This window comes from Rhyacophila brunnea, unplaced genomic scaffold (assembly GCF_057557595.1).
Source record: "Rhyacophila brunnea isolate RB1 unplaced genomic scaffold, BYU_Rbru_1.0 scaffold_14, whole genome shotgun sequence".
Lineage (NCBI taxonomy): Eukaryota > Metazoa > Arthropoda > Insecta > Trichoptera > Rhyacophilidae > Rhyacophila > Rhyacophila brunnea.
This window is the reverse complement of record NW_028232796.1, coordinates 12,152,522-12,178,942: the sequence shown is the minus strand read 5'-3', so window position 1 is coordinate 12,178,942 and position 26,421 is coordinate 12,152,522. Positions and strand designations below refer to the sequence as shown.

Genomic DNA, 26,421 nt, shown 5'->3' with positions numbered 1-26,421 from the left:
AACATGCTGCTCCTAGGCAGCGCCAAAAAGCTGCCTCATTTTTTATATTATTATTATTAAACTGGCGCTAGGGGCCGTTCAGGTCCATGGCCGACTGCACAACGTTTTTCCAGGCATCTCTGTCCAGCGCTCTCTCTTCCCAGTTGACTATCCCCAGCCTTTCCGCATCCCTTTGAATGTTGTCCGCCCATCTCCGTCGAGGGCGGCCAAGAGGTCGAGTGCCAGCTGGTGTGCCTTTGTAAATCCTATAGAGAGTTCTAGATCGTTCAGATCGTACAACGTGGCCCGCCCATCTGAGCCTTCTTGACCTCAGAATATTAGTGATTCTAGGTTGGTATCGGTCGAAGAGCTCAGCGTTTGTGCGGATGCGCCACCGGTGGTTCTCATTGACGGGTCCAAGTATTCTCCGGAGGATTCTGTTTTCAAACACTTGGAGCGCCTTTTCTTGTTTTTCTGTTAAACCCCACGTTTCACATCCATACATGACGATTGGCTTGATGACCACGTTATACACCCGGAATTTCGTTTTGATGGACAGCATTTTGGACCTGAACAGACGACTCAGCGCGAAGTACGCTGCATTTCCACTTCTCAGTCGGTCAGAGAGCTCTAGGGACATTTCATTTTTATTCCAAGTATTTGAAAATGACAAGAGGCATTGAACCCTCTGGAAACATTGGAATAAGAAACTCCTCGTTCGAGAGAACCTCTCTCTTCAAGTACTTGGGCTCCAACATTACCTCTAAAAATGAAATGTCCCTAGAGCTCATTTTTTATACAGTATTTTTATCATCCTTTCATGAGTCCAATATCTAAGAAATGTGTTGTAGGTGTTAATACATTACTAACAAAATATCTGACTAACTATTCGCAAATCTGCACGTGTCGTTTCTGGTCACCAATGACATCGAAAGGCAACGGAAGTAAACTAGATATAGCGAACCCGATAAAACGAGTGAGCTGATTTTTTTAATGGAAAGATATTTTAGTTATTACTAAGTTTAGGTAGCTATTTTTATATATTCCAAATGATTTTCCTCGATTTGCCGCCCTCCGAGTAACTGCCGCCCCCAAGCGACGCTCAATCTGCCTACCCCACGTGACGTCACTGTATTTTAATCTAATATGTATTTTTACTGTGGATACATTAAAAAACAAAGTTGCCAGGTTGATGGCCGCGTATTGAATTTTATAACTAAGCTGGTATCCGTTTCCACAAGCATTTTCTCAATCAAAATATCTAATTAACATGTGAATGTATTTCCGAAGCGTATCGAGCCAAAATAAGACATCGCTTTTAATTATTTATTCATGAAAACGCATTATTTTTCTCCGTCAACTTTTACCTAACTCTTTTCACTTGAAGCAATTGTTGAGTAGCGATTAATCATTCGGTGAATGCCTGAAGAAATTTTATTAATCTCTTCTGGTATTGTTTGTTATATTCAATGTTGAGAAATACACACATAACTGTATACAAACATTTTAAATTATAATATAAATATAATTGCATCGTGGCAATTATAGTGGAGAGAATTAAATTTCTTTTATTAAAATCTAACACTGTCTTTACAGTGGACAATGTCATGAAGGCCAACTTCTCGAAAGCCGAAATATCGAAATGTTTATCTTTTCAAATTCAAATTTATTTATTTTAAATATAATGAATATGGCAAATTATAAATTCAAAGCGTTCACAACATGACATAAAGTAAGTGTTAACAATTTTCAATTAAAAATACAGGTGTGAGTAAATAATACTTACAATAATAAAATAATAAAAATAAAAGTACCTACATGGCAGCACACAGTGAAGTGAACTAGGTTGATAGATGCTACCTTAAAAACTTATAGGGTATCCATGGAAATAAGCCGAACCGAATCGTTTATGACGGTCTCACCTTAAGCCGGAACCGTTTATTGCCGTAATAAAACTTGTCGAGTGTTCACTCACTTGTCTGCGAATTTGTATATACGGGTGCCGCCGTGTTCCATTATGCTCCATTCAAATAACGGTGTTTGTAGGTACATGCGCGTCTATTTGAAACAAGTATTCCTTATATTAAAACAGAAAAATATTTTTTCTCTATGGTCAGTTTTTGATGTCTATGGGCACTTAACCGTCAATAAATGATAATTTTTCACATTTGCCGCTAGATATCCCTAGTGGTCCATATATTTTGAACTCGCTATTACATTTACTTTCATATTATTTCTTTTATTTTTCGATTAATACTACATTATGGCCGGATAATCCGAGTGCCGAATAAACGTTATTGAATAAATAATCATTACAATATAAACAAATGAAAGTAAATGGTTATCGTGATAGTATACCTACCTACCATATAATTATTATGCATAAATCGATTCCAGCATAATCATGTGAATTGAGTTGTTCAAAATATTATATTACTTATATTTATTTGATTTTCATGAATCTGCGTCTGATGTGTATTTACTAACGAGACTCTTAAATTTGAAAGCGTCGTCGCTTTTACGAAATTTGCGGCATTGTAGATTAGTTTTATCTACGAAAGCAGAGTTTAGTACCTATAAATTAAGCATTCATGATTGAATAAAATGAAGCACCAATTATAGGATCAATTGTGAAATAGATAATACCATTAGACAATAATCAAAATAATTCTACGAAAGCAGAGTTTAGTACCTATAAATTAAGCATTCATGATTGAATAAAATGAAGCACCAATTATAGGATCAATTGTAAAATAGATAATACCATTAGACAATAATCAAAATAATTCACTGAATCATAATGAAATACGGAAGAAAACAAGTACCTATGACAATTATCAACAAATGCGGGCTGTCAGTTGCGATCTGTCAAAAATGGACTCTGCCGAATTTAGCAATCGGTTCGCTAAACTTATGGTAGAGGGGCATTGGGTGTTTGGGTTCGGCGAGATGCTTATGTACAAAATTTCCATGAACGGAATTATACGTTTTGCACGCCATCTGGCGTAAAATCGCATTCGAAAATATTACATGAACAGGGTATTATAAAAAAACGTCCATTTTACCGTCACGTAAGTGAAATAGAATCAATATCCGAAGCGATTTGATTGAACATAGTTATTGCCCTCCCAATTGACATTACTAATGGCAGGTTAGTTCTGCACCTACCACCAATTTCAGGATTTCTACATTCGGAATCATAATCCAAACACACCTTTACGGTGAAAGCAGTAGTTGTGCTTTCGTCTAACGAATTGTTGATTTGCTGCACTTGGCCATTCCCCATTGACAGAACCCACTGATGTGAAGCAGTGGCGAAGGGTGGAGGTAAGCTGTTAAGATTCGACACAAATAGTGCACACTAAACTTTGTCAGTCGTACTTATTTGTTTTCATTAAAATAATAATACAATTTGCAGATGGTGCTGGTTAGTTTTTTAAATTCAATCAAACCCTGCCACCAAACCATAATAGTTGAGGTATATGGGCGATCCGACAACATAGTGCACACTTGTTCAGTCATATTTTTTTTTTTTTTTTTTTTTTGTGATTTTACCGAGGCTTTGACTGCGACTCGTTGTCATATCGCCTCTTCTCTTCTAGAAGGGGATCCTTCGATCAGGTCCTCACTCCTATTCTGTTAAATGGCTTTATAATTATTTTGTCTAGCTCTTCCGTCTTTCTTTCTTTCTTCTTTAGACGCCAGTGTTTTATGCACCAGAATCGCTCTCCTCCGTATCCATCCCTTCTGTATTTTCGATACATCGTGTAATCATTGAATTTCAGATAGTCTAATTCGGACCTCAGCCAAGTCTCTGAGATTAATGCTATTGAAATTTTTTGTCTTATTAAGTAGAGTTCTATATCATCCTTTTTTGCTTCATACTTCTGGCATTCCATTGTAAAATCCTAATTTGTTTTTTATTATCCATTTTGCTCCAGAACCTCCCCTAGAATTTCCTTTAAGTGTCCTTCTTTGAATTGTTTGCATACCCAGTCCACTGCTTTAATTATTAGTTGTTTAATGATCTGCTGCCAGTCTCCCCCTTTCAGCAAGACTTTCATAATTTCTCCCATCGCGTTAACCTCTGTCTTCCCCTTTGAATTTTTCTTATTTTTTGTAGGCTTTACGCTACTACCTGTAGATATGATTGTTGAGCCTGAAGCTTCTACCACCGCTTCTTCTTTCTTTTTGTTTTCCTTAGTTTTTTGAATTGTTTCGCTTTCATCTCTTCCTACGATTTTTTTTTGTTTTAATATGTCAGCATAGCTATTATTTAACATATTTTTTTTTGCTTCCTTGAAAGGTATGTTCATTTTTTTCATTGCTTCTTTGCAATTCTTTTCCTCTTGCCACTTTGGGCATTTTTGGCTGTTTGCCGCGTGGTTACCTTTGCAATTGATGCACGTAATTTCCTCATTTTTTTCGCAGGTTTTGTGGTTTTCACCACACTTAGGGCACGTTTCTACTGTACGTCCGCAATTGTTCGCGATATGCCCATATCGCCAGCATTTGTAGCATTGCATAACCCTGAATACATACGGTTCTACAGCAAAAGAGACTCCATATATGTAAATTGTTCTCGGCAATATTTTCTCCCCAAATTTAATACTGACTGACGAGGTCTTTGTCAGCTCTCCTGTATCACCCTTTCTTGTCAACCTCTTCAGGTTGATTACTTTTGCATCACTTTTGATTTCCATTTGCAGTTCTTGGAGGTCCATATCAATATCGACTTTTCTTATTACTCCATAAGAGCAGGAGTCATTCTCTTTGGTCACAAAACCGAGATCTTTGAGTTCTCCAGCTTGTTTCACTTTATCTGCTTCTTTTTCGTCTTCTACTTGGATGTACGTCTTTAAATTTTTATTGTAAATTTTCTGTACTTTTACTCCTGCCTTATGCAGCATCTGCGCTATTTTCAATTTTAATGGAATTTTACTTCCCGTCGCTATCATGACGATGTTTTGGTTTCCCTTTGGAGTGACCCCAGAGTCTCTTCTGGGTTTTTTTCCAGAGGTCACCGTCTGCCATTCTTCTTCTTTTTCTCCAACCACTTCCTCTTCATCATCGTTTCTTTTCTTCTTCGTTTTTTTGGTTTCATTCACTTCCATCGTGGTGTTTTCCATTTTATTGCTTTTGCCGTTCACGCGGTCTTGGAATTCGCGCAACAGTGTGAACAAAAAACAGTGTGGACAACCCCTCGCTTCACAGCGTTTGACGCCCTCCCCGCACAAAGTGCACTATCCGTGCAACAATAAATATTTTTCACTTTTTCTCAAGCACTGGCACTGATTGTCAAAATCACATGGGACCACACATGTTGAGTTTATTGTCAAATTCATTTACAAACAATATTATTTTTGTTGTATCCCGTATTTATAACCGTTCGCGAGTAACCAGGCGAATAGCGTCCCGAATACGCAAGCGAAGTTGTACAACCTCACTCCACCGCTGTTGGCTTCCGACTGCATATTTATTTAGTTTCTTTGAATTATGAAAACATTAGTCATTACAGATGTTGTTGGTTAGTTTTTTTAATTCATTAAGCCCTGCCTATATCAAACCATAATCGATTAGAAATATTATTCTATCTATAAAATATCTAAAATTATGTATAGTTTAATGGCATAATTTTATATATTTTACTATTTTATACTATGGCTTGGTAGGCAGGGTTTAATTGAATTGAATTGAAACTAACAAACACTATCTACACATTGTAGTCTTAGTTCAATGAAAACAAATACGTTTAACTGAAAAAGTTTAGTATGCACTATTTATGTTCCACCTTTGGTCACTGGTGTGAAGTGTATGACAATTTTGTGTTACTGCATCTTTTTATAAACATCCAATAAGATCTTTTATAATTTACCTACCAATATCTACCAATTTAACCGTACTAAAACATTTTGTAATGGTACGTTTACATTTACATGACACTTACATTGTCATATTTATGTATGACACCATATTCATTTAGTGTAAACAGTAATTATATTTGTACCAGCCACTTATTTTGCGTGTGTCGACACTCACCTGTCACTTATTCAATCTACTTATATACGCAAATGTAAACACCGCGCATTCGACAATTCCGAACTTGCAGCGATATATCACCGAAGTTGGACCACCGTCTACTTTTATGTCAAGTACCTGACACATTATTCGTAGTTTGACAGGTAGTGAATTGCATGGGTATATTTCTAAAACAACGGACAATCAATTATCATACACCATGAATGTATGCCCAACGTTTACGTTAATAAATGTACTGTAGCGATCTGTCAAAAATCATAGACAGTGAGAAATAAATCGGATGTGCCGTGTTCTATGGATTTTGTTCGAAAATAAAATATCGCTTGTTCTCGGCACATACGATTAATTCTGATGCACTCTCTGAAGAAAAAATGCCCTTCAAATGGTATTACCTAATTCATTTTGGCCCACACCTGCACTCGTATTACGATAATATTATATTGAATATGCAATGACGATCAAGTGCTAGATATCGCAATGTTACTGTTAATCGTTCTTCTACTTTTTATGGCATTTCTGAATTGTGTGTCTTGTTTTTTGGCAAAAGGTCCAATCTTGCAAACTAAAGTTCACAAATTGAGTTGGATCTTCGATTTTAAATTCTGACATTAAACGGAAGGCACCTAGTTCTTCTCGTCGCTGAATCCATTCCCGCACCCATCTAGACCACTTTTTCCTCCTTTTTGTTGCCAAAAGACTTAAAATAATAACACTCGCTGCTTTTTTTTAACATTCCCATATTGGCAACTGACATAACGTTTTTGAGAAGTATACGAAATAAGTGTCCGAATAAGTTACAATACCATATTATGTAAACACCGCATATATTTATAGTTTACTTTAATCAATGTTATTGAAAAGAAAAACTGCCAATCTATTTGTTTCAAGTTTACTTTAATCAATGTTATTGAAAAGAAAAACTGCTTTTGACAAATTAATTATCAGGTGAACGGTAAACGCCAACTTAATGTTAATTTATATCGTGAATTTTTGTTTAATAAATAATGGTTTAAAATGTTTAAATAATATTATAATAGATATCTAATTTTATCGCAATAAAACGCGTAGTGTGACCAGATGCAGAACAGATGACATCGTAAAAACAGCAGTCATTCAGAATGAATCAAATTTGATACAATTGAAAATTTTCCGTTCAATGGACTCGTATTCAAATTGTTATCACTTTTCACAGATCGAATCGATTCTGAAGGTTTTCATTTGCGTTTTCTAATCCGTTCAAAAGCCAGCCATGACTCTTATTTAACCCAGATTTATTTTCAATGCAAGTCTCTGATGATTCAGCGAATTTTGCTTTAGAAGAGATTATTTAAATCAGGGCTGGCTCATCGTTCATCAGATTTTGACGGAATCAAAACAACTTCAGGCTACTCAAACATATGTTATCTCCAAAATTACTTTGACCGCTGGTTTCTTCAATCTTCCGTCACGAATGTTTGCAGGTAATCGTCTGGTCACGCTCTTAGAAACTTCCCACACGTGGCCTTATTATAGGCACTTCTTCGAGACAAACTCACTTAGGTTCACATATCTTATGGTTTCCCACATAACGGATTTCGTCTTTTTACTTATTTCAGATTCTTATCGAAGGCCAGCTGTCCACTGACTGAAATTTGTTGAAAGGACGTGTGGTTATGTATAGAAAACCATTAATTCTTTTATTATGCGTAGGTTATTTCGTATTAATTGTTGTATGTACTTGAAGATTGGGTTATTTCCCTGTGAAAGGGTTTCATTAGTTATTACTAAATTTACCATCGTTTCCAGCGCTCGAAATGGATTGGAACGCACCGGAGCGCAGCTCGGGTTCGTGAAATTCCCGAGACCACCGCTCCGTCTCAAATTAATTATTACGACAATTGTTACCTTAGTTTACAGTTTAATAAGAAAGTTTAAATGTCGTACACACATATTTCTACAAAAAATAATAAGTTTTTGTGATGTTTTGTTACAAAGTTTTTAGGGAATCTTATTAGGTACCTACAACATAAATCCTAATTATCGGAGTTTTGTACTATTCCTTTGTTTTCCAGGATTCGCCTTTTGACTTCTTCAGTGTAGGTACGATATATAGATAGTGTATGATATTATTTATTTAACTAATTAAACGCTCGTAAATAATATGGGTAAGCTTTGAAGCTAATTTCGGTTTACGACTTAATACATTGGACGCTAAAGACGCACCCAGCGCGTAACGATTAAGGTGGCCGTTCGATATAATTAGCATGTTATTTAAATGTGGTAATTAAAAAGTAATTATCTAGTCAGCAGTCAAATGACATCTTGAATGTTCTTTATTATTAATAATGTTGAATGTGCGTTTCGTTTACGTGACAGTACACTATAATACAGATATAAATATTGAAAATAACATACTATTTAACGTGTGTTTGCGTTTGTCCCATATTTCTCCACGCACGAGAATTAAACCTTGTTATAACCTCACACAAAAGGCAACCGATTTCCCATTATGGGGTCTCAGAAGGATGGAAACCGGTGGAAGGGTACGGATAGCGATGCAAGAGTTATTAACAATGTCAATGATTGGAGAAGGGTCACAGAGGATTGGGTTGAGCTGTAGCGCCATCGGAATGAGAGGAAGACAGATGAGAGAATGTAAAAAAGTGTCGGAAGCATTAAATTTATAGTGCAATACAGTCTCAACATTATGATTATTATGAATTATGAGTTATGACTTATGACATTCACATCTGTCATCATCACTCTGTTGAGACTATCATAAAGTAATTTGATAATTCGTAAATCGTTCGTTTACTATTGCATTCGATTGTTTCGTAACTACTTTTTAATGAGACAATAATGAGGGAAAGCCGCATTGTTTCTAATCGTAATTTCGCCAACAGTTCACAGACATGGCCGGTCACCGGTCGGCCATGTTTGATCGCTTCGCGCGCGCTTTATAATTGCGGGATCAATTTGATTGACTCTGAGCCGAACCGGTCCGTCTTAACTCATAACCGGTAACCGACCAGCCGTTAACGGAACAGAGCTACGCGACCTCGGCTAGTTTAACTGTTTACCGTTGCCACGTCTTCGCCGGTAGCCCCGGGGGATGTGCGCCGAGATGACTGGATTGCGAGAGGATAGCTTACTGGTTTGGGTGACTTCCTACTCCTATTTCTACGGTATCGGCGTTAGGGTTGCCAACGCACAGATACATAATCGCAATAGTTAAACAATGGGTAACTACATTTTTGAATATGGAATAGACTATATTGTATACTGTCTGTAATATTGTATCCAACATGCTTTGATAGGTGGCTCTCGTGGGGCAGTATGTAAAGCCTAGTACCCACGCACGTTCTTGCTCGACGGTTTTGCTCGATCGAGCATGTTGACTTGGAAGCATGCTCGTCGTTGCGTCCACACAGTCGAGCAACTCGACACAAGACGCTGTGAGGCCACCGTCGCACCGCCACGACTTCGACCACGAGTGAGAGCGAGGCCACACTAGCCTTGCCCGTGCGTCCTCACTCCCTCACTCAATTTACATCGCGCAAGAATTACGGATCTTCAATCTTTTTCGGATAGGGCAATTTGTTCGATGTCGAACAAAACACCATCGAGCCAGATGGGTGTGCACACGTTTAGACATGTTAGAATCAGGGTAAAACCATCGAGCAAGAACGTGCGTGTGTACTTACTATATGACGCCAGCCTTCCATCCGGGAGCTCTGGGTTCGATTCCCAGTGAGGACATAATATTATATTTATGTGATTTTCTCAAAGCCTTGGGTGTTTGTGATTGTTTAAAAATTACTAACAACCACCTTGTACGAAAAAGCAAGGACATAGTTATTAATAATTTAAAAAAAATGCTTTGATAAGTAATTTATTGGAAATTAATTTTTCAAATATTATGTGTACGTACATAATATTATTTCATATTATTCACGTGCACGTATACATTTATCTGATATCTTTTAATAGTTTGTTAGTACCTGCTTATATAGACAGTACCTAAGTAGTTTTTGTCAGTTTCGCATCTATAATTTACCTTCTAAACTTATTATATATTTTATATTATTATATACATTGAAAAATGCTAATCCTAACCGCTAAAATAAATCCATAATATGAAATAAAATTTTCATCAGACGTAATTTTAATATCAATATGTGTTTACTATCTGAATTCCTAATTATGTATATATATTCTCTCTAAAAGGGGGGCTTATTATACAACCATCTTAATGGATTGTTCAAATTAGTTTTTAGTTGATAACTATTTTATTTGTCATTGTACCATTGTTAATTCTACATAAAAAAACGACTTTTTATTATTCATTTATTCCAGAATTATTTAAATGTTTTAGCGAGAGCTCCTTCATTATTTTCGTTCTAGTATTTATTTAATAAAGCAAAAAATAAATAATACCAATATTCCGACAATGTATTTACGCAGTAGATGTAAGTTAATATTGCATGAGGCTATTGGAAGGAAATGTAACAATGTCCCACGCAGTCCCATTGAACTGTGTTGTCTTCACTTCCAATAACCCAACGTTATTATTCTTTACCAGAATAAATTTACTGTGTAATGTGTCCCTGTTTACTGGCATCAGTCAGGTGTTCAATAAAAATTAAAAACCAATTTTGGCTTACTTAAGGCCCGTTTCAGACGGGACACAGGTGTCGCGTTCGATATAATATAGGAGGCCTTTGTATTTGAATAAATGGGCCTTTGTATTATGTTTATGAACGCCCCAGAGCTAATGAGTCAACGCACAAAGGCCCATTTATTCGAATACAAAGGCCTCCTATATTATATCGAGCGCGACACCGGTGTCCCGTCTGAAACGGGTCTAAGGCTATACTTCAGCTGAGGCATCGTCTAAAAAGATCGTGACTAGGCGATGCGGATTGTGCAAATGACGCGAGCCGAACGAAATATAATTTGTCATAAAAATTCAACACGCGTCCTTTTAATTTTATTATTATATTCGTAATAATAATGTTTGTTAGTAATAGAATAATATATAATATGATAATAGAACATGACGTTTTCTTTTTCAAGTACATGCGGAACGTTTTTTAGTCATCTTTACACGATTTAAGAATATATTCCTCCGACGCCATCACAAAACAAATTAACGTGCTCACAAACTCGACTGTCAGTCTCCGATTGGCGACGACTGCGATATTTCGTTCCACCTACTTTTGAAAATTATTTGCCGTTTCACTTATGTATGCTCTTAATCATTTTTTTTTTTAAGTTGGACCCACAGAATAATTTTTATAATAATTAATGTAAATTTCATCTCATAAAAAAAGTGACAGCAAAATGTGATAAAAGAAAGGCAACGAAAAATTATGTTAGGTACTCAATGAATGATGAAGTGTCGGATAGATTAGCCATAGGGGAAAAGCCAGAGGTCGAATAATTATTTTAAAACGTCTTAAAAGCAAATTGCCCGAAAGTAGCACGTGATAATCACCAAATAACCGAATAATCGCAGTAAAGTGTTTAGCGTGACTCCGCTTAATGTTCAATCACTTTAAAGTCAAGTATTGAGATCACGCACTTTTAAAAAAGATGCTAATGATACATGTTTTTGACTTTTCCAAGATAATATTTATCGTTTTGGCAACCCTGCTTAGCTACATATAGATAAAAAATACCTTTGACGTAAATCTCCAATACATCGTTCGCTTTTTGAATGGCAGTATTGGCGCGAAATCGAACAGCAAATTGGTACCTACGTACTTTAAATAAATTATGCACAATAAAGAAATTGTAAAATTGCTTACTGAAAGTTTGCAAGTTATAAATTATATTATGAAGATAATAAATATAAGACTATATTAATAATTAACAGGTTGTCAGTCTTCCATAGGCTATAGGTATAGATAAATAGATAGATAGCTACATACTTATTAACCAACTAGTTTACTACACCATTATTGTACTGTCAAGTGTAAAGATATTTAATACCTATCTAATAAAGTTATTTTTCTCTTGTTTCAGAATGTTGGTACACTAGTTCCAAAGAAGAGCCGCGGCAAGATGTCGGCCGTGTGTCAGGGGTTCGTCCAAAACACCTGGAAGAAGGACTTCTGCTCCAACTGCTTCAAGTCCAAAGACGAGCATTCCAACGAGAAGGTGTCTCATAAAAACAGCTACTTTGCCACCCCGTTTCAAAGCAAGAGTAACTTCTTGTCGAAGAATCAAAAGACCACAAATGGTACTGGCATATTAAAAATGACATCACCTAAGAAAAAACACAAACGGGCCGTGTCTTTTCCACAAGAGGTCTGCCAAGTTATTGGATACGGAGGCGACGTTTGGTCGGACGACGAGGAGTTTCAGATGTCAGAAGAAACAGGGGAAGACGATTATATTCCAGATTGCGATGAAGAAAAACAACTGAAAATTCTCACAAAATCAAATACTGATTTTAACACAGTCAAAGCAAATCTTTTGGGTTCTACAAATGGCGATGCTAAGAAATCTTATACGTCTTTATTGCTAGGAAGAATGCAAACTGATTCAGAAGGAAAGAAGAAGACTCTACTCGTTTCTGTTACTCCTTTCGGCCATGAAAATCCTACTGTTAAAAGTAGCATTGCAAAATTATCCGAGAAGAAACAGTCACCGATATTACCGATGCTCCATAAGAATAAAGACAGTAAATCGTCAGATTATAAAACTAATATTATTTTGACATCGTTTGTCAAAAATTGTGAATCTTCCTTGAATAACAATATTAATAACACTATGAGGAAAGATTCTGAATCAAACAATGTAGTTGCTTCAGAAAAGACTCTCTTGGAAGAAATATCTGAAACTTTAGAAAAGAATCGCATAGGATCCAACATAAATGAAACACCTACAGAAAGTTCTGATGCAAAGAAGAATGGTCATATTTATAACAATAATGTCAGTATGAAATCTGAAGAGAGGACGATAGAAATCACTAAAACATACGAGAAATCAACAGATATTTATGAATTTAAAAAGAATACTCTCGTCAGAAACATTCCAATCAAGAAGGATTCCGAAAAACCTAAAGTCAACGTGCAGACGAAACCAGAATTTACTTTTTGTAAAATTGATATTGAACCTGTCAAGCATTCAAATAACGAACTAGACAATGAAATTGTCACAAACAACTATGCTGCAGATACCATAACTAAATCGATGGCTTCTGATGAAGATTCCGTCAGTACAAAGAGTGACTCGGACAATGACGACCGAAGGTTTGTGGAGACGCGCAACCCTCTCAACAAACCCGATGACAGTTTGAAGATTCAAGTTTTCTCTGATGGCAAAGATTCAGATTCCGATGACAAAACCAGTTCAGACATTTCATTAGAAGACGTGCGTAAAGTCGACGGACAGTCTGACTCTCTTCAAGATACTTATGAAAATCATTACCAGCCTCAGATTTTAGATCTACCTCCGATTATTCCGAATATGGATCGGAGTGTATTTTCTGCGGAGGCCAGTAGGGAGTCCGCCGGTGAACCGGACGGTCGAGCGGACCCTGAAGAAACATCCGAGCCTCCAGCGCTTCCTCGAAGTCCGCCGCCTTCCGTGGATCCCAGACCGTCTTTCCTGCATGGAATGTTTAAGGAATCAAGTATCTGCCGGCCGACTGTTCCTGAGAAACCTAAGCTTCCTATCAAGCCTCTGTCGGTCATAAAACAGATTTCGAAACGACCACAGGCCAATGTCTTTCCTCAACAACAACAGCTCATCATGCAATTGCAGCAAACGCTCAATGGTAACATTGCCAAGAATTGTTTAGCTGAAACTCCAGCAACGAAAGGTGAAGCCACTCTATTGGAGAACACGAAACCTCTCATGATGCCTGAAATTAATGGTGGAGTTATTTATGATGATTGTGATGTCGATATTTCGAAATTACCTCTTGAGAAACAAGACAGTGACTGTTCAGCAAATCTGACTCCCAACAAAAGAAAAGCACCCAAACCCCCACCGGTCGAAGAGAATTCAGGAAGCATTTATCAAAGAAACCCGTCCGCCAATTTGAAATCAGACTCTCCTGTAGTGAGAGAGAAAGAAAAAAGGGAGAGAGCTTCCTCTTGCAGTCCGAAATTTAGACAAGGGGTCAACTCCAATCCTGCAGGTGATCAAATTCAAGTCGTAGAAAAAGTCCCAGAAGCCGCACCCAGAAGATCACTATCGCTGTCTCATGATAACTTAATAGGAATGGATGACAAGAAAAAGGGAAAGCTCAAGTTTTCTCTGAGGAAACTTTTGAGGTTAGGTTCATCGAAAGATTTGGATAAGAAAGATCTGCAAGTAGCCATCGATAGCGAGGGGGCTTTGAGAAAAGAAGAATCGGGCGAGATGACCCCTCGACCCAAGCCGAGACTTGTAATAATACATCCGTTAGAATTGAATGGGTCTTCGGTGGAAGTGTTGACTAGTGCGACAGAAGTGAAAACTATCTCGAAACCGGTAACGAATGACAATATATCACTCTCTGAAGGATCGACGTATAGTGGAAGTTCCGGAGGTGACGTAGAAGAGCCTACTTTCAAAGATGCGCAGACCAAACCGCCACCTCCCCCTCGCAGTAACAGATCTTCGGCTTCGGTCACGGAAGAAGGACGAAGCGTGGTGGATGGAAACCTTTCCAAACCGGCTCGACCTCCCCCTCCTAAATCTGCCCTCCTGTTGAGACAACAAAAGCAACCCACCTGGTCGACGCCACCATCCAGACCAGCAGATAATGTTTATGCTAATTTAGGTAAGTTTCTCATTAAATTTTTTTCAAATTAGAGATGATACTTCAGTGTTAGTATGTTAGTTTGAAAGATTCCAACCATTCGAACATAACGTTATTATGCGTAACATTATTATACATAACGAATTACACCTACATTGAATATACACTTCGTTATAGCATAAAGGTTATTTTACTCAATTTTGGTAAAAACTACACTTTGGGTATCTGTCCACTAACCCAGTGGTCCCCAACCCCCGGTCCGTGGATCAAATGGTACCGGGCCGCCCAAGGAACATTAAATTATTTCCATAGTTTTGGATATCAGTGGAAGATGAATATCCATCTTTAAGCTGTAAAGCTATGAATTTATTAATGTCATATTCAACAACCTATTCATGCAAAAAGCATTTTCGTCTATGTCGTCAATAAAATCGAAACAAAGGAATAGACTGGACGTGAATGCAGCACTTCGTCTGTCAGAGACAGCACTGCAGCTAAGAATATCCAATATATTAGCGAAGATGCAACAGCAAATTTCGCATTAGTTTGTTGAAAAAAACCCATTGTTTTTGTTAAATTTTAATTGGATCAGACTTATATGTATATTTGTTAGTTATATAGTTGTGTCTATCTGTCACAATATAAGATTAAAAAATTATTACATAAAAAAACACTTTTATTTCAGTATTAGTGGTCCGCGAAATTTTTTTCCGCGGTTTCCGCTTTTCTGTAAAAAGGTTGGGGAATACTGCACTAACCCATCGAAATAAAGATTGATTTTTCTTGCTTAGGTGACACAGTTATAGTGAACATTACAAACAATGCTCGCAATGACCGAGCAGTATCGTGTCGGCTTATGAATTCATGGGCCTCGAGCTCCAATCCCGGGATTGGAAAATTAACATTGTTTGTTGGGACTCACAGTATGGACGTAATATGTTGAGCAATTGACTAACATCGATGTCTTGTACAAAAAACAAATCTGTTGCGAAACGTCTTCGTGAGGCAGCCCAGATCCTATGTCAGATTGTAGAGCCAATTAAAAAAAGAACTTAAGAAAGAACTGACATAGGTGTCATAATCAGAGAACCATAAAAAAGTACATCATATTATTATCTTATTAAAAAAATCTTGAAAAAATATGTTGCATGGCAGGACTTGAGTCCTTGGATTCCTTGTAAATTCCTTATCATACATATAAAGACGCCATGAATAAAATTATCCTAACTACCTAGGTCCATCTGTAAATCTTGGTAACCAATTTGGTACTTTCATTTAACTACAAAGCCGGTGTGACACCTCAAAAGCGCGTATATATAAGATTTATGTATGAATCATAGTCAGGTTAGTAGCTCAGTGGATAGAGCATTCATCCAGACAATGAAAAGATGTGAGGTTCGACTCCCACTTGGCCTAACTGTTATTGGGGATTTTTTCCATTTTTTTTCCCGCGATCATGTTCGATCCTAATATGATCATACCACAGAGTGAAGGTTTGTATTAACATTTACGAGAAATGGATTTCAGCCACTTGCGCAATCTATTAGGTCCATACTCTGACTCATACACAAATTGAAAAAGAATATGACGTGTACTTGCCAGACCCAGGATTAGAACCTGGGACCCATGACGCTATAGGTATAGGCCGACGCTTAAGGCGCGCGGCCATTTTGGGGTTTTTTCCAATTTAACATTCTTAAATCTTTTGTCTGAATTGAATAAAAAGGCGCAAAATAAATTTACTTTGTGGATGTCTTCACAATTAATTTATTCACTTTATTTTCATTTTGATTGCAGGAGAGGTGAGATCAGCCATCGCCCCGAGAAAACCCGAAAGGACCGCCAGTATGCGAGAGCGAGAAGCTCAATTGGAACTTCCCAAGAAGCGAATGCCCTCCTCGGAAGACAGCGACTGCGATCTGGACGCTGACCCAGTCCCCGCTCCCCCACCCACCAATCCTCCGCCGCCCGACAATCACAATTATGACGACGTTTACGGTTCAGAGAAGTATGAAACACCAAATGAAAGCTACGAAAACGTTCACAAAAGAAACGGAAGTGACAGTGATTACGAGTTCGTCAGCAATTGCAGTAGCACGCCTCAGGGTAACAATAATCTGATACCGAGAAAAATGTATCCGGCCAGTTCTGCGGTCAGTAGATTGCCTGTCAAAATGTCGGTGCCTTCTCACAGGAAAAGCGATTGCAACATTGACAAGTCGGCCGAGTATCTGAAGTTTAACAACGGCTTCGTCAGATCGACCTCTCTTCAGTACTGTGGAAGCGAGACAGAATCTGAGATATACTCTCCGTACAGCTTCTACAGCTGCAGCGAAATCAATGAGAATGACAGCAGTACCGACTTCAACGACTCCATCAATAATACGACCAATAAATTGAGGGTTAGAAAAGGAAGGAGTGTAGTGCACAAGAATTTAGAGGACAATTATGGGGCTGTTGTTATTGCTAACCACGAGGCGTTGGCACAAGTCCTTGAACAGGTAATACTAATGATGTGCAAGTAACAAGGATAATATGTAATAAAAATGAGTTTGAATGTGTCAAGTTTACTTGATGCTTAGTGGCGGTTCTCGTGTTGTTGGATTGGAAGATATTATTCCTGACTTCCTTGATAAAAGCAGAAATATAAAACAATGAAATATGTGACTTTTCCCCATTGAGTTGGGATATTTTTAGTTATATGGCAACATTGAAATGTCAAATGACTTGTCCTGTCATCGCTGCGATTCTTTCGTCAACATTGTTTATGGTCCAAATAAGCTCTTTTGCCATTTTTCTTCTTCACAATATGACTTATAATCTTCTTACTATCACTTTTCAAAACATTTTGCATTATTAACACATCTAAATGACTTGCAACACACAGATAACTAACTTCAAATACTTTCACAGTGAGGGGAACGAATAGAAAAGTTCAAGCGGGAATTTTAGTAAATCAAGATGCACCTTTCTCATTCTAGGAGCAGTTTTTACATTGATTTAAACTTATAATCGCTTTGTATGAAAAATTATAAATATTTTAGTCATGTTTTTATTCTTTTCTAAGCAATGTATCTAATTTGGATGATAATTGGCATGAATTGGAATTCTTCAAAGACTAAAAACATAAAGAAATAAATATACATATTTTTTCTTAGTAATCTTAATAGTAATAATGGCTCATTTGAGAATAAACCTCATTTACAGATTATTGAGAACAGTTATGTGTAATTTGTAGTTGGATATTTAACTTTGAAGTCGATCTTCTCAACTTGGTTACCAATGCACCTGTATTCCTACAATCCTCTTACTTAATACATTAATGGCCACTAAGTTAAATGAGTCTATAATATTGAAAATTGTTTTAGATAAAAATCGTTTAGATTTGTAACATGAGTATCTCAGTGCAGCCCTGACAAGTAAATCTCAGAGCACAGTGGTGAATCTAGTGTCGTCTAATGAAAGGGCGGCGAATGAAAGAACAAATACAAACGACTTTTGAGAGCTGTGGCAGTTTTTCACGAAGCAGACGATGCTGTCGTATCATTAGAAACTATCGTCATCACAGTTGAAAAAATAATCAAAGCATAAAAAATCCTGACAACATAACTATTAGGTATTGTATTGTAATAGGTACTATAGGATTTTTCTCCATCAATTTACTATGCTACTTGTATAAAATTGAATAAGTAAAGAGTTATGTATTATGTCACACATAAATACTATCACAATGTTATGATCTCATTTCATTAAGCATTTCACTACGAGGGGGGTCTTGTAGTGTCTTGTCTGCGCCAAAAAACCTCCATTTACTTAAAATCAACACTGTTTGAAAGTAGGTTTCGTGAAAATGCTCTAATTCTCAGTAGATGGTGTGTATGTCAATTTAAAGATTTTTCATGTATTTGTCAGTTTAATAATGATGATGAATAATAAAACAGGCGAATTCGAAAATAATTTGAAACTAAAAATGAAAGGGGACAGCATTCTAAGTCTGCCTGGCACTTTGCGTAGGGCCGTCACTGGCTAAATAATATGAACTTATATCCCGTTTGCACATGCTTGGATTTACTGCCTTACTTAGAAAGATAGTGGCAAACCTGTCGGAAAAAAACGAACGACTCATTCTGAGGTTAAGCGATTTTCACGACCTGTCAAATAGTACCATATAATGACAATATCGCGTCTCGCTTAGGCATAAAGCCCACCAAAAAAGCGCTCGATGCGCTCACTACTGACTAGGCCCCCTCCCACCCGCGCATTACCCTTCACCTATGTAATAAGGGCCCCAAGAAGCACAAAATAATTATTATTATCAGCGTCTCTCATAACAAAGCAATAAAAATATTATATTATTTCGGGCTGGTAATTAATATTCACGATGACATTATTCTACCAGCGAAATATCGGACACGCAATAAAATTAAGCAATGAGTTCTCTGTTATTAAATAATGGCTTCTCGCCCGTCGATCGACGACGCTTCCAGAGCGTGATTTTGCTCGCCGCGTTCAATGAATGGACTACGTTGTATTTGTGTTCATTCGTATCGCCGAGAAGCCAAAAAACGATGACTGATGGGGCGGGCGCGCATCATTCGTCGTCAAATCCAGTGTGCGCTGGCGTATTTGATTATGTTGTATTTTCGATGATTTACGCGCCACTTGTGAAATTTTGCGCGAGAGCCCCACTAGCTGCGTTAAGTGGGTTTTACGCCTTACTGTTAAAGAAAGAGTGAGAATGCGAGATAGTCAGCACTTTTACGTGTAAAAAGTTATTATCGCGATAGGTTAAAATACACACTATTGGTGCAAGCAAATCCATGCATGTATACAGGAGTTATTATTAGTATCCCATATTACCTATCGGGTTCACCTGTCTTTATAGAGGCTCCATCTCCATAAGAGAAAGTTTTTGTCTTGGAGCAGATCATAATGTTTTTTTTTATTTCAAAGGTTCAACAAAGTGCAATAATGCAGCCATCACTGAGAGGTTTGAAGACCTGCACAAACTTACGGTGGAGTGACTTCACCGTCACATCCTCGCCGTTGAAAGCGGGCACTGGCAACTCTGTGAGGGTAGGCCGACGGGTGTTCCACTCGGCTGTTTGGAACTCGAGTTCGTCTGGCGGCGCGGTGAATGTGACATTGATGCTTCACAAAGAGCAGATGGCATCGCAGCTGGTCTCTCAGCACATGGGGCAACCGCCTGCGCTCTGCCTCAATGCCGTCACTGAATTCTGCGATCTTATTCCGCTCGAGCAATTCGGGGAGGAAGGAAACCAACTGGTCCAAGGTGAGAGCTACAATTCGATGTCAAATTGAGATATCACAATATCCAAGTGCTGTGAGTAATTTCACACAATATGAACCTAATGGGTCTATAATTTCCAAAATGTTTAAAAAACCCACATGTCCTGTAAAGGTAAAAAAATTAGGAATTTGGGATATCTTTTGGAGCTTATTCTTAGTATTCTGTAGGCTTTGTAGGAACGATGTATATGTTATGTCTTTATTATGCCCTCTCTTCTCATCCTAGGAATCAACAGTTCATGTTCATAAAAAATATCATTATCATCAGCCGGGGTTGACCCGTGGTGGATCACTGGATGTAGTTCTTTCCTAGCTCTTACTCTTCTTGATCCTTAGGTTCTTCCCTGATATGTACATCTACCAAACTTTATGAAGTCTTTTAGTGGCCCATGAGTACCACTGTTTGATAATATTTGTCCAGTAGGTGTCCATTCGCCAAGTGACAAATCCAGCCTATTGCCATTTCAATGTCGTTATTCGAAAGTAAGACTAACGCTATATTTTTGTATATTTGATGACCGTGAGAATGCGCCTACTGGATTCCAACGTCTTGGAAGGCCGTTAAATGCTATCTTTAGAATATGTACGGCGGAGCTACTGGCGAGTGACTGGCGTCATGTGGTGACCATATGCGATATATACTGAGGATTGGACATGGTTGAAAGAGATGTCCTTGGTTATAGCAACATTTATTTTACTATTAATGGATTATTTATTTATTGTTCTGATAAAAATAAATGTCGATTTGTCCAATTTTTGTTTGCTTATTTATTGCATTCAAGGGTTTATACTGTTTATAGGCTAATAAAAATGGCCATTATTATTTTATAATTATTACTTGTTCTACTTGAAATTATGCAAAAACCACTGAACCTATTTTGCTGTTTGATGGTTTGAATAAAAGACCTGGGTCCCAAGATTGCAAAAATAAAATTTATTACAAAAACTAAAGACTAAGCGAGTAAGCAAGGTGAAGATAGCGTGGGGTTACTGCCAAAAGTTGGTAAGTCTCGAAATCATGTTATGGAGTAATTGCAATTTGATGTTTGACATGCCCTCTAAAATCAGACATACTGCTAATTTCTTTATGCTTCGTGTGCATTTTCTATAATATATCAGATGACCTTAGTTTTTTTCTAGCATACATATTTATATATAGACTGCATAATCCATTGCTAACTCTAAATACCTAAATTATCAACTTTTAGCAACTGCAGGTACTGTACCTCTAGATTGGAGCTATTGTCCCAACAAGCTGCTATAATTTTTCTAATTTCAAAATATAATACTATGGGATAAAAAAATGACATTACAATCAAACGATTACGCTTGAAGCACATAAGTCAACTTTTGGTATTTGGAAAGAAACAAACGCTATATTATATATTATCATATCGATGTCTTTTTTGTACGCGTTAATTAAACATGTAGCGATAAGGTTAGTTAGTATACATTGTAATCTTGTATTATTATTTCCAGCTACCGTGGTAGTCCTGGCACGATCGCAAATAGACACGATCCAAACGTTCGGTGAGTACCTGCAAGAGAAAATAAGTCGCAGTCCCGCCAACACGCTGCAGAAAAACGGAAATCCCGTTAACGATAAAGAATTCGAGACGTTATCTCAGGAGAAGCAGCATGAGGCCACATTCATGATGCTGCAACTCATCAACGGACTCAAGTGTCTGCAGGCGCGGGGCGTGGAGGAGCTCCCCGCCGCTCTGTCATCGTTTGTGGTCTGCCGCGATAGCCAGGCGGCACCCGGCAAGCAGACTAGCATGTGTAATCTCTCCGAGAGTGGGACGGATGATGGTCCTCCATCTATACAGACTCCCAAAGCTAACTCCTATGGGCGATTATGTGTCGTACAAGGGTGAGGATTTACTTTTTTTTAGGTTTTTTATATAATTTTGATACTGTTAGCTTATCCTCTATCTATCATATTTAAAGTATTATAGTTATAAAGACAGGACTCATGATTTGAGGGACCTCAACTTTGCAATTTATTTTTATTTAATGCATATCTCAAATCTAATTGTTGTAAAAATGTCTATATTATATAGGTAACGTTAATTATTGGAACGGTGTCATTAAATTGAAAGTAAAGATACCATCACCTAAATGAGTCGCCTGCACTGCCAAAAGAATCTGACACCATTCTACCACTATTAATTATAGTAGAGTTACATTTAACAGGTAGTGTAATAGGTAGGAAATTTATATCTAGTGTTGGATTTATGATAATTGCGATTAAATACAATCTTGTAACTATATATATGTCTCTAATATCTATTACATTGACCAGATCAAGTGACCTAGCCAAACAAATGAGTTATGAAATATTATAACAGTTAAACCTGTATTTACAAATCCAGACGGATAGAAGTTGTGTTTGCCACTTACATATACCTCGGCTTATAATGTCAAGCAAATAAGTATGACTGGCAAAGTACAGTGTGCACTATTAATGTCAAATCTTAACAGCCTACCTCCACCCCTCGCCAGGATACATGTAAATTGTATGTAAAAGATTTCACCGTGGCACAGTTCGCTGTGAGCTTTCTTTTCGGAAAGAGGTGACCATATACTATATGGTCTCCAATTTTATTAGATTCAATATGAACATTAATTCAATGATTTTTATAGGTGATTTTGGAAAAAATTTATGATTTTAAGAATGAAAACGTAACCTAACCTAACAAATATATCCAGTGTATCGGCTATTTTCAAAATTTGTTTGCTGCTGGCTTCCTGTAAAGTGTAAACCAACAAGAACCGTGTTTTCTATAGACATGAATTTTATATGACAGTCTTTATTTTATATGTCGTATATTTCCGATACAACATTTCACGGTGATGCGGCGAACTGCATATGTACAAGTTTCCGGACACGCCCTCGCCACTGGTTGGGCGACAGGCTAACAATCATTCGTCACAAAAAATAATTAAATAGTAATTAAATGCTCCGCGGCGAAGCGGCTAATATTTAAATTTAGTCCTTATGTTCTAATTCATTTTAAAATACTAACTGTATACAATTTCATTGACATTCTAGTCTAAGCGAAGAGAACAGCTGTAACACGCAAACGGACGAGGTGTGCTCTCTATGTGAATGCGCCGCGTCCGCCCTGAAGGTCCTCCTGCCCCGAGACAAGTTGACACCCCTCATCCGTGACCTCCTCCACAAAGAGAAGTCCGTCTCGCTGAGCCAGGTCAAGTCCATCTTGGAATTCACGCTGTGGGGGCCGTGGGACGTGGTGGTGGGGCTGCCCGTCAAGGAGAGGGAGCTCTCCCTGCAGCGGTGGCTGGACCTCGAGCGCGCCACCGTTCTACATGGCCTCGTTCGCAGCCGCGTGCACCTCACCGTCTTCGAGCAGTCACATCTCATGTTCTTGGTTCGCTCCAGCTCCAAGATCATGTGCGATTCGTCCCTCTTATTAGAGTCTTCCAATATTATTTATTGATTATATTTGCCGTGATGGATTTATTGTAGGATACACGCTGGAACTGATTTACTGGACATACAATACTCATATATGCCAACAATCGATATTAAAATCAAGCTGCAATTGTATGCGAACAAATTTAATAATCATTAGTGTATTTAACTATGTATATATACATAATATTGCATTAAATACAAATATCCTTTGTCTAAAGAATAAGCCAATTGAAGCATTATAAATTAGTGGGTGTGGTCGATTTGGTATAATTATAGAAAAGTCAATATTTTCTATATGTAATAATACATTGTAAATAAATTATATAATGGTCGATTATTGTTGACATTCTTGCTTTGGTTACTTATTTACATGTTATTTACGATTTTATGCGATTGTTCATCATAATAATGACGGTTTATCACTTAAAAAATCTGCTAGCAACTAATTTAATCATAACCCTTTATTCTCCTACACTGTCATATTATGGAAATGTCCATTTCCATAGAAGAAGGTTTTAGTTCAATATAAATTAAAATATTAAAAAAAATCAAATTATCTGTTAATCGTGATTCGGTTTCATTGGCTTGTAATATCTCTCCAGCGATCTCCGCCATTCGCATGGTCGAAGGTATTGAGAATCCTGTAGCGTCTTTTGGTCAGAGACCTTTGAATTGAGAACCTTCTTCTTCCTCGTTGACTCTAACGTTTTTGCTGATACAAATCCCCACTAAATAGTCATCATCTCTTCTGAGTTTGTTGTCAAAGAACTGCACAACTCTCTGAAGACATATTGGGAAGGGTTAGTGCTCCTTTATTTAATTTATAAACCCAATCAACTATGAATTAAACGGATCCAAAAGAGGATGCTAATTGTTGATGAGCAATCTACACATTAATGTCACGGTAAAACAGGGAAACTTATATCGTTTTAAAATGTATTCTGTATACACAGTCATTTTGAATGTTCAGTATTATTGGTGAAATGACACAGCGGTATTCTGATATTAACGAAGGTGTTAACTGTAAGATCTTTATTTACTTTTAAGTTTTTTGTTACAACTAACTGCTTTGACAAGTGGTTTTAGCTTTACGAGTTGCATCTTCTGGCATATTTTTTCATTGTAATTTTGTTTAAATACTATTTAAAATCTCATTCTCAAAATGCTAGGGTCACACCGGCTAAAATTAAAATAGTATACTTTCACGTCTCAAACTTAATGATATAACTTTTCACAAATGAGATTAAAATCACTGAGTCCAGACTTGCCGACAAATAAGATAGTGAAATACAATATACAAATAGATTTTGTACATAGACAATATTATCGTGGTTAATTTTTGTATTTTTATATTATACATATTTAAGTTGGCATAAACTACTGTTTGTTTTTTTGTATTCTGGTGCTCATATAAAATACAATTAATACTCATTAATAAAAAGAGAAACATACAAATTTACAGAGATATTTTATTTTGTAAAGATTATCCTATTTCCAATATTCCATTTCCTCTCTTATGACGATATACTACATATCGCACCGTGAGTATAAAACCAAGGCATCTGCAAATTTTTCAATTTTGAGATTAATTGCAAAACAACTGCAAAAGCCGTGAACTTGATAATGTAAAAGTGAAATAACTGAAAGAACATGTAATAAAATGTAGATATAAACCAAATATTATGGTTTTTTTTAGAAACTCTATTTCTCCTAAAAAACGATGACTTCAAACCCTAATATATCCAAAATATGTCTTTTGTAGATGCCTTGGTTTTACACTCACGGTGCGATATATCAATTAAATTGGAGAGATTTCAGAGATCTGTTTTGACAAAAAAAAATGACTCCAAGTCGATCTGCCTGCTATAATAATTATTAGAGACAATGGCTATTTTTTAAATTGTTGACTGTTGAAAGGCAAAATTGCACATCATCATCATCTTCAGGGGCGCGACAACCCGGTGTGGGTCCTGGCCTCCTCCAACTGTCCCTATCCAGTGTGGCCGCTTTCCAATTTGGGGCAAAACTGCACACATGACTATAATATTATTTCAGTGGATCAAAAACAATGAGTTCATCTGAAATTTAAATCATGTGATTGTTGATAAGGCCGTATAAAAAAGTATAGATTTATCTGTACGCTGATTTGACAGACCGTCGCTATAGGATTGGTTTGTCGAATATCCGTTTTTGCGGAAATCAACCTTTTAATGCAGAATGATTTTTTTTATCTAAATGGATCAAAACCATCCTTTTCTTTAAATTGCTTTGTAATGAATACAACATTCATAATATGCTGTAAAAACAACAATTTAAATATAGGATAATGAAATTTGTTTTTCGTCTCCTGAACATTTGACATTTTTGGTCTATTCGACAAACCAATCCTACAGCGATGAGACTGCAAAAGCTTACTTGTGGGGTTTTGCCTTTCAAAAGTTGATATTATGGAAGTTAGTATGCAGTCATTATTTCCCACAATTTTTCTTTATTCCAGTCAAGGATTTCTCTATAACAGGGATTCCCAACCCCCGTGCCCGCTGACAGATTTGTGTGTGCCTGCAACATTTTTTTTAAATTTAAATTTTATTTTGACGAGTTTCATAAATAATTATTACAAACATGTAGCTAAAATGATAGGCTCTGTAAACTCATTTAAACCAAAACTGATTTTGTGGATATCACATTGCAGATGAAGTTTCTCATGCATTTCCAAAATATGAAGAAAATGGCAGGAAATAGTGAATTCAACGTGTCATTTTGTTAAGCACCTTCAAATGCTTCAAGAACAGTTTGAAAAGAGATTTCAACAGCTTACTATTATCGAGCCAACGGTCTCCTTTTTATCAATTCTTTTACTTGCCAAATAGCAGCATACATTGCAGAGCTTGTTCAAGCGAAGTCAGAACTGGAG

At 37.0% G+C, this 26,421-nt stretch overlaps 1 protein-coding gene across 1 annotated transcript in view; it reads left to right on the top strand.

The window, feature by feature from the left end:
* Positions 1 to 24,966, top strand: part of LOC147075627 (uncharacterized) — a 132,561-nt gene extending 107,595 nt beyond the window's left edge. Inside the window, exons 2-6 of the mRNA XM_085941926.1 lie at positions 12,025 to 14,776; positions 16,553 to 17,256; positions 19,709 to 20,048; positions 21,545 to 21,938; positions 23,121 to 24,966. Of these exons, the coding sequence (XP_085798052.1) occupies positions 12,064 to 14,776; positions 16,553 to 17,256; positions 19,709 to 20,048; positions 21,545 to 21,938; positions 23,121 to 23,529 (4,560 nt within the window). The 5' untranslated portion in view covers positions 12,025 to 12,063 and the 3' untranslated portion in view covers positions 23,530 to 24,966. The remainder of the gene's footprint in view (positions 1 to 12,024; positions 14,777 to 16,552; positions 17,257 to 19,708; positions 20,049 to 21,544; positions 21,939 to 23,120) is intronic.
* Positions 24,967 to 26,421: the final 1,455 nt, after the last annotated feature.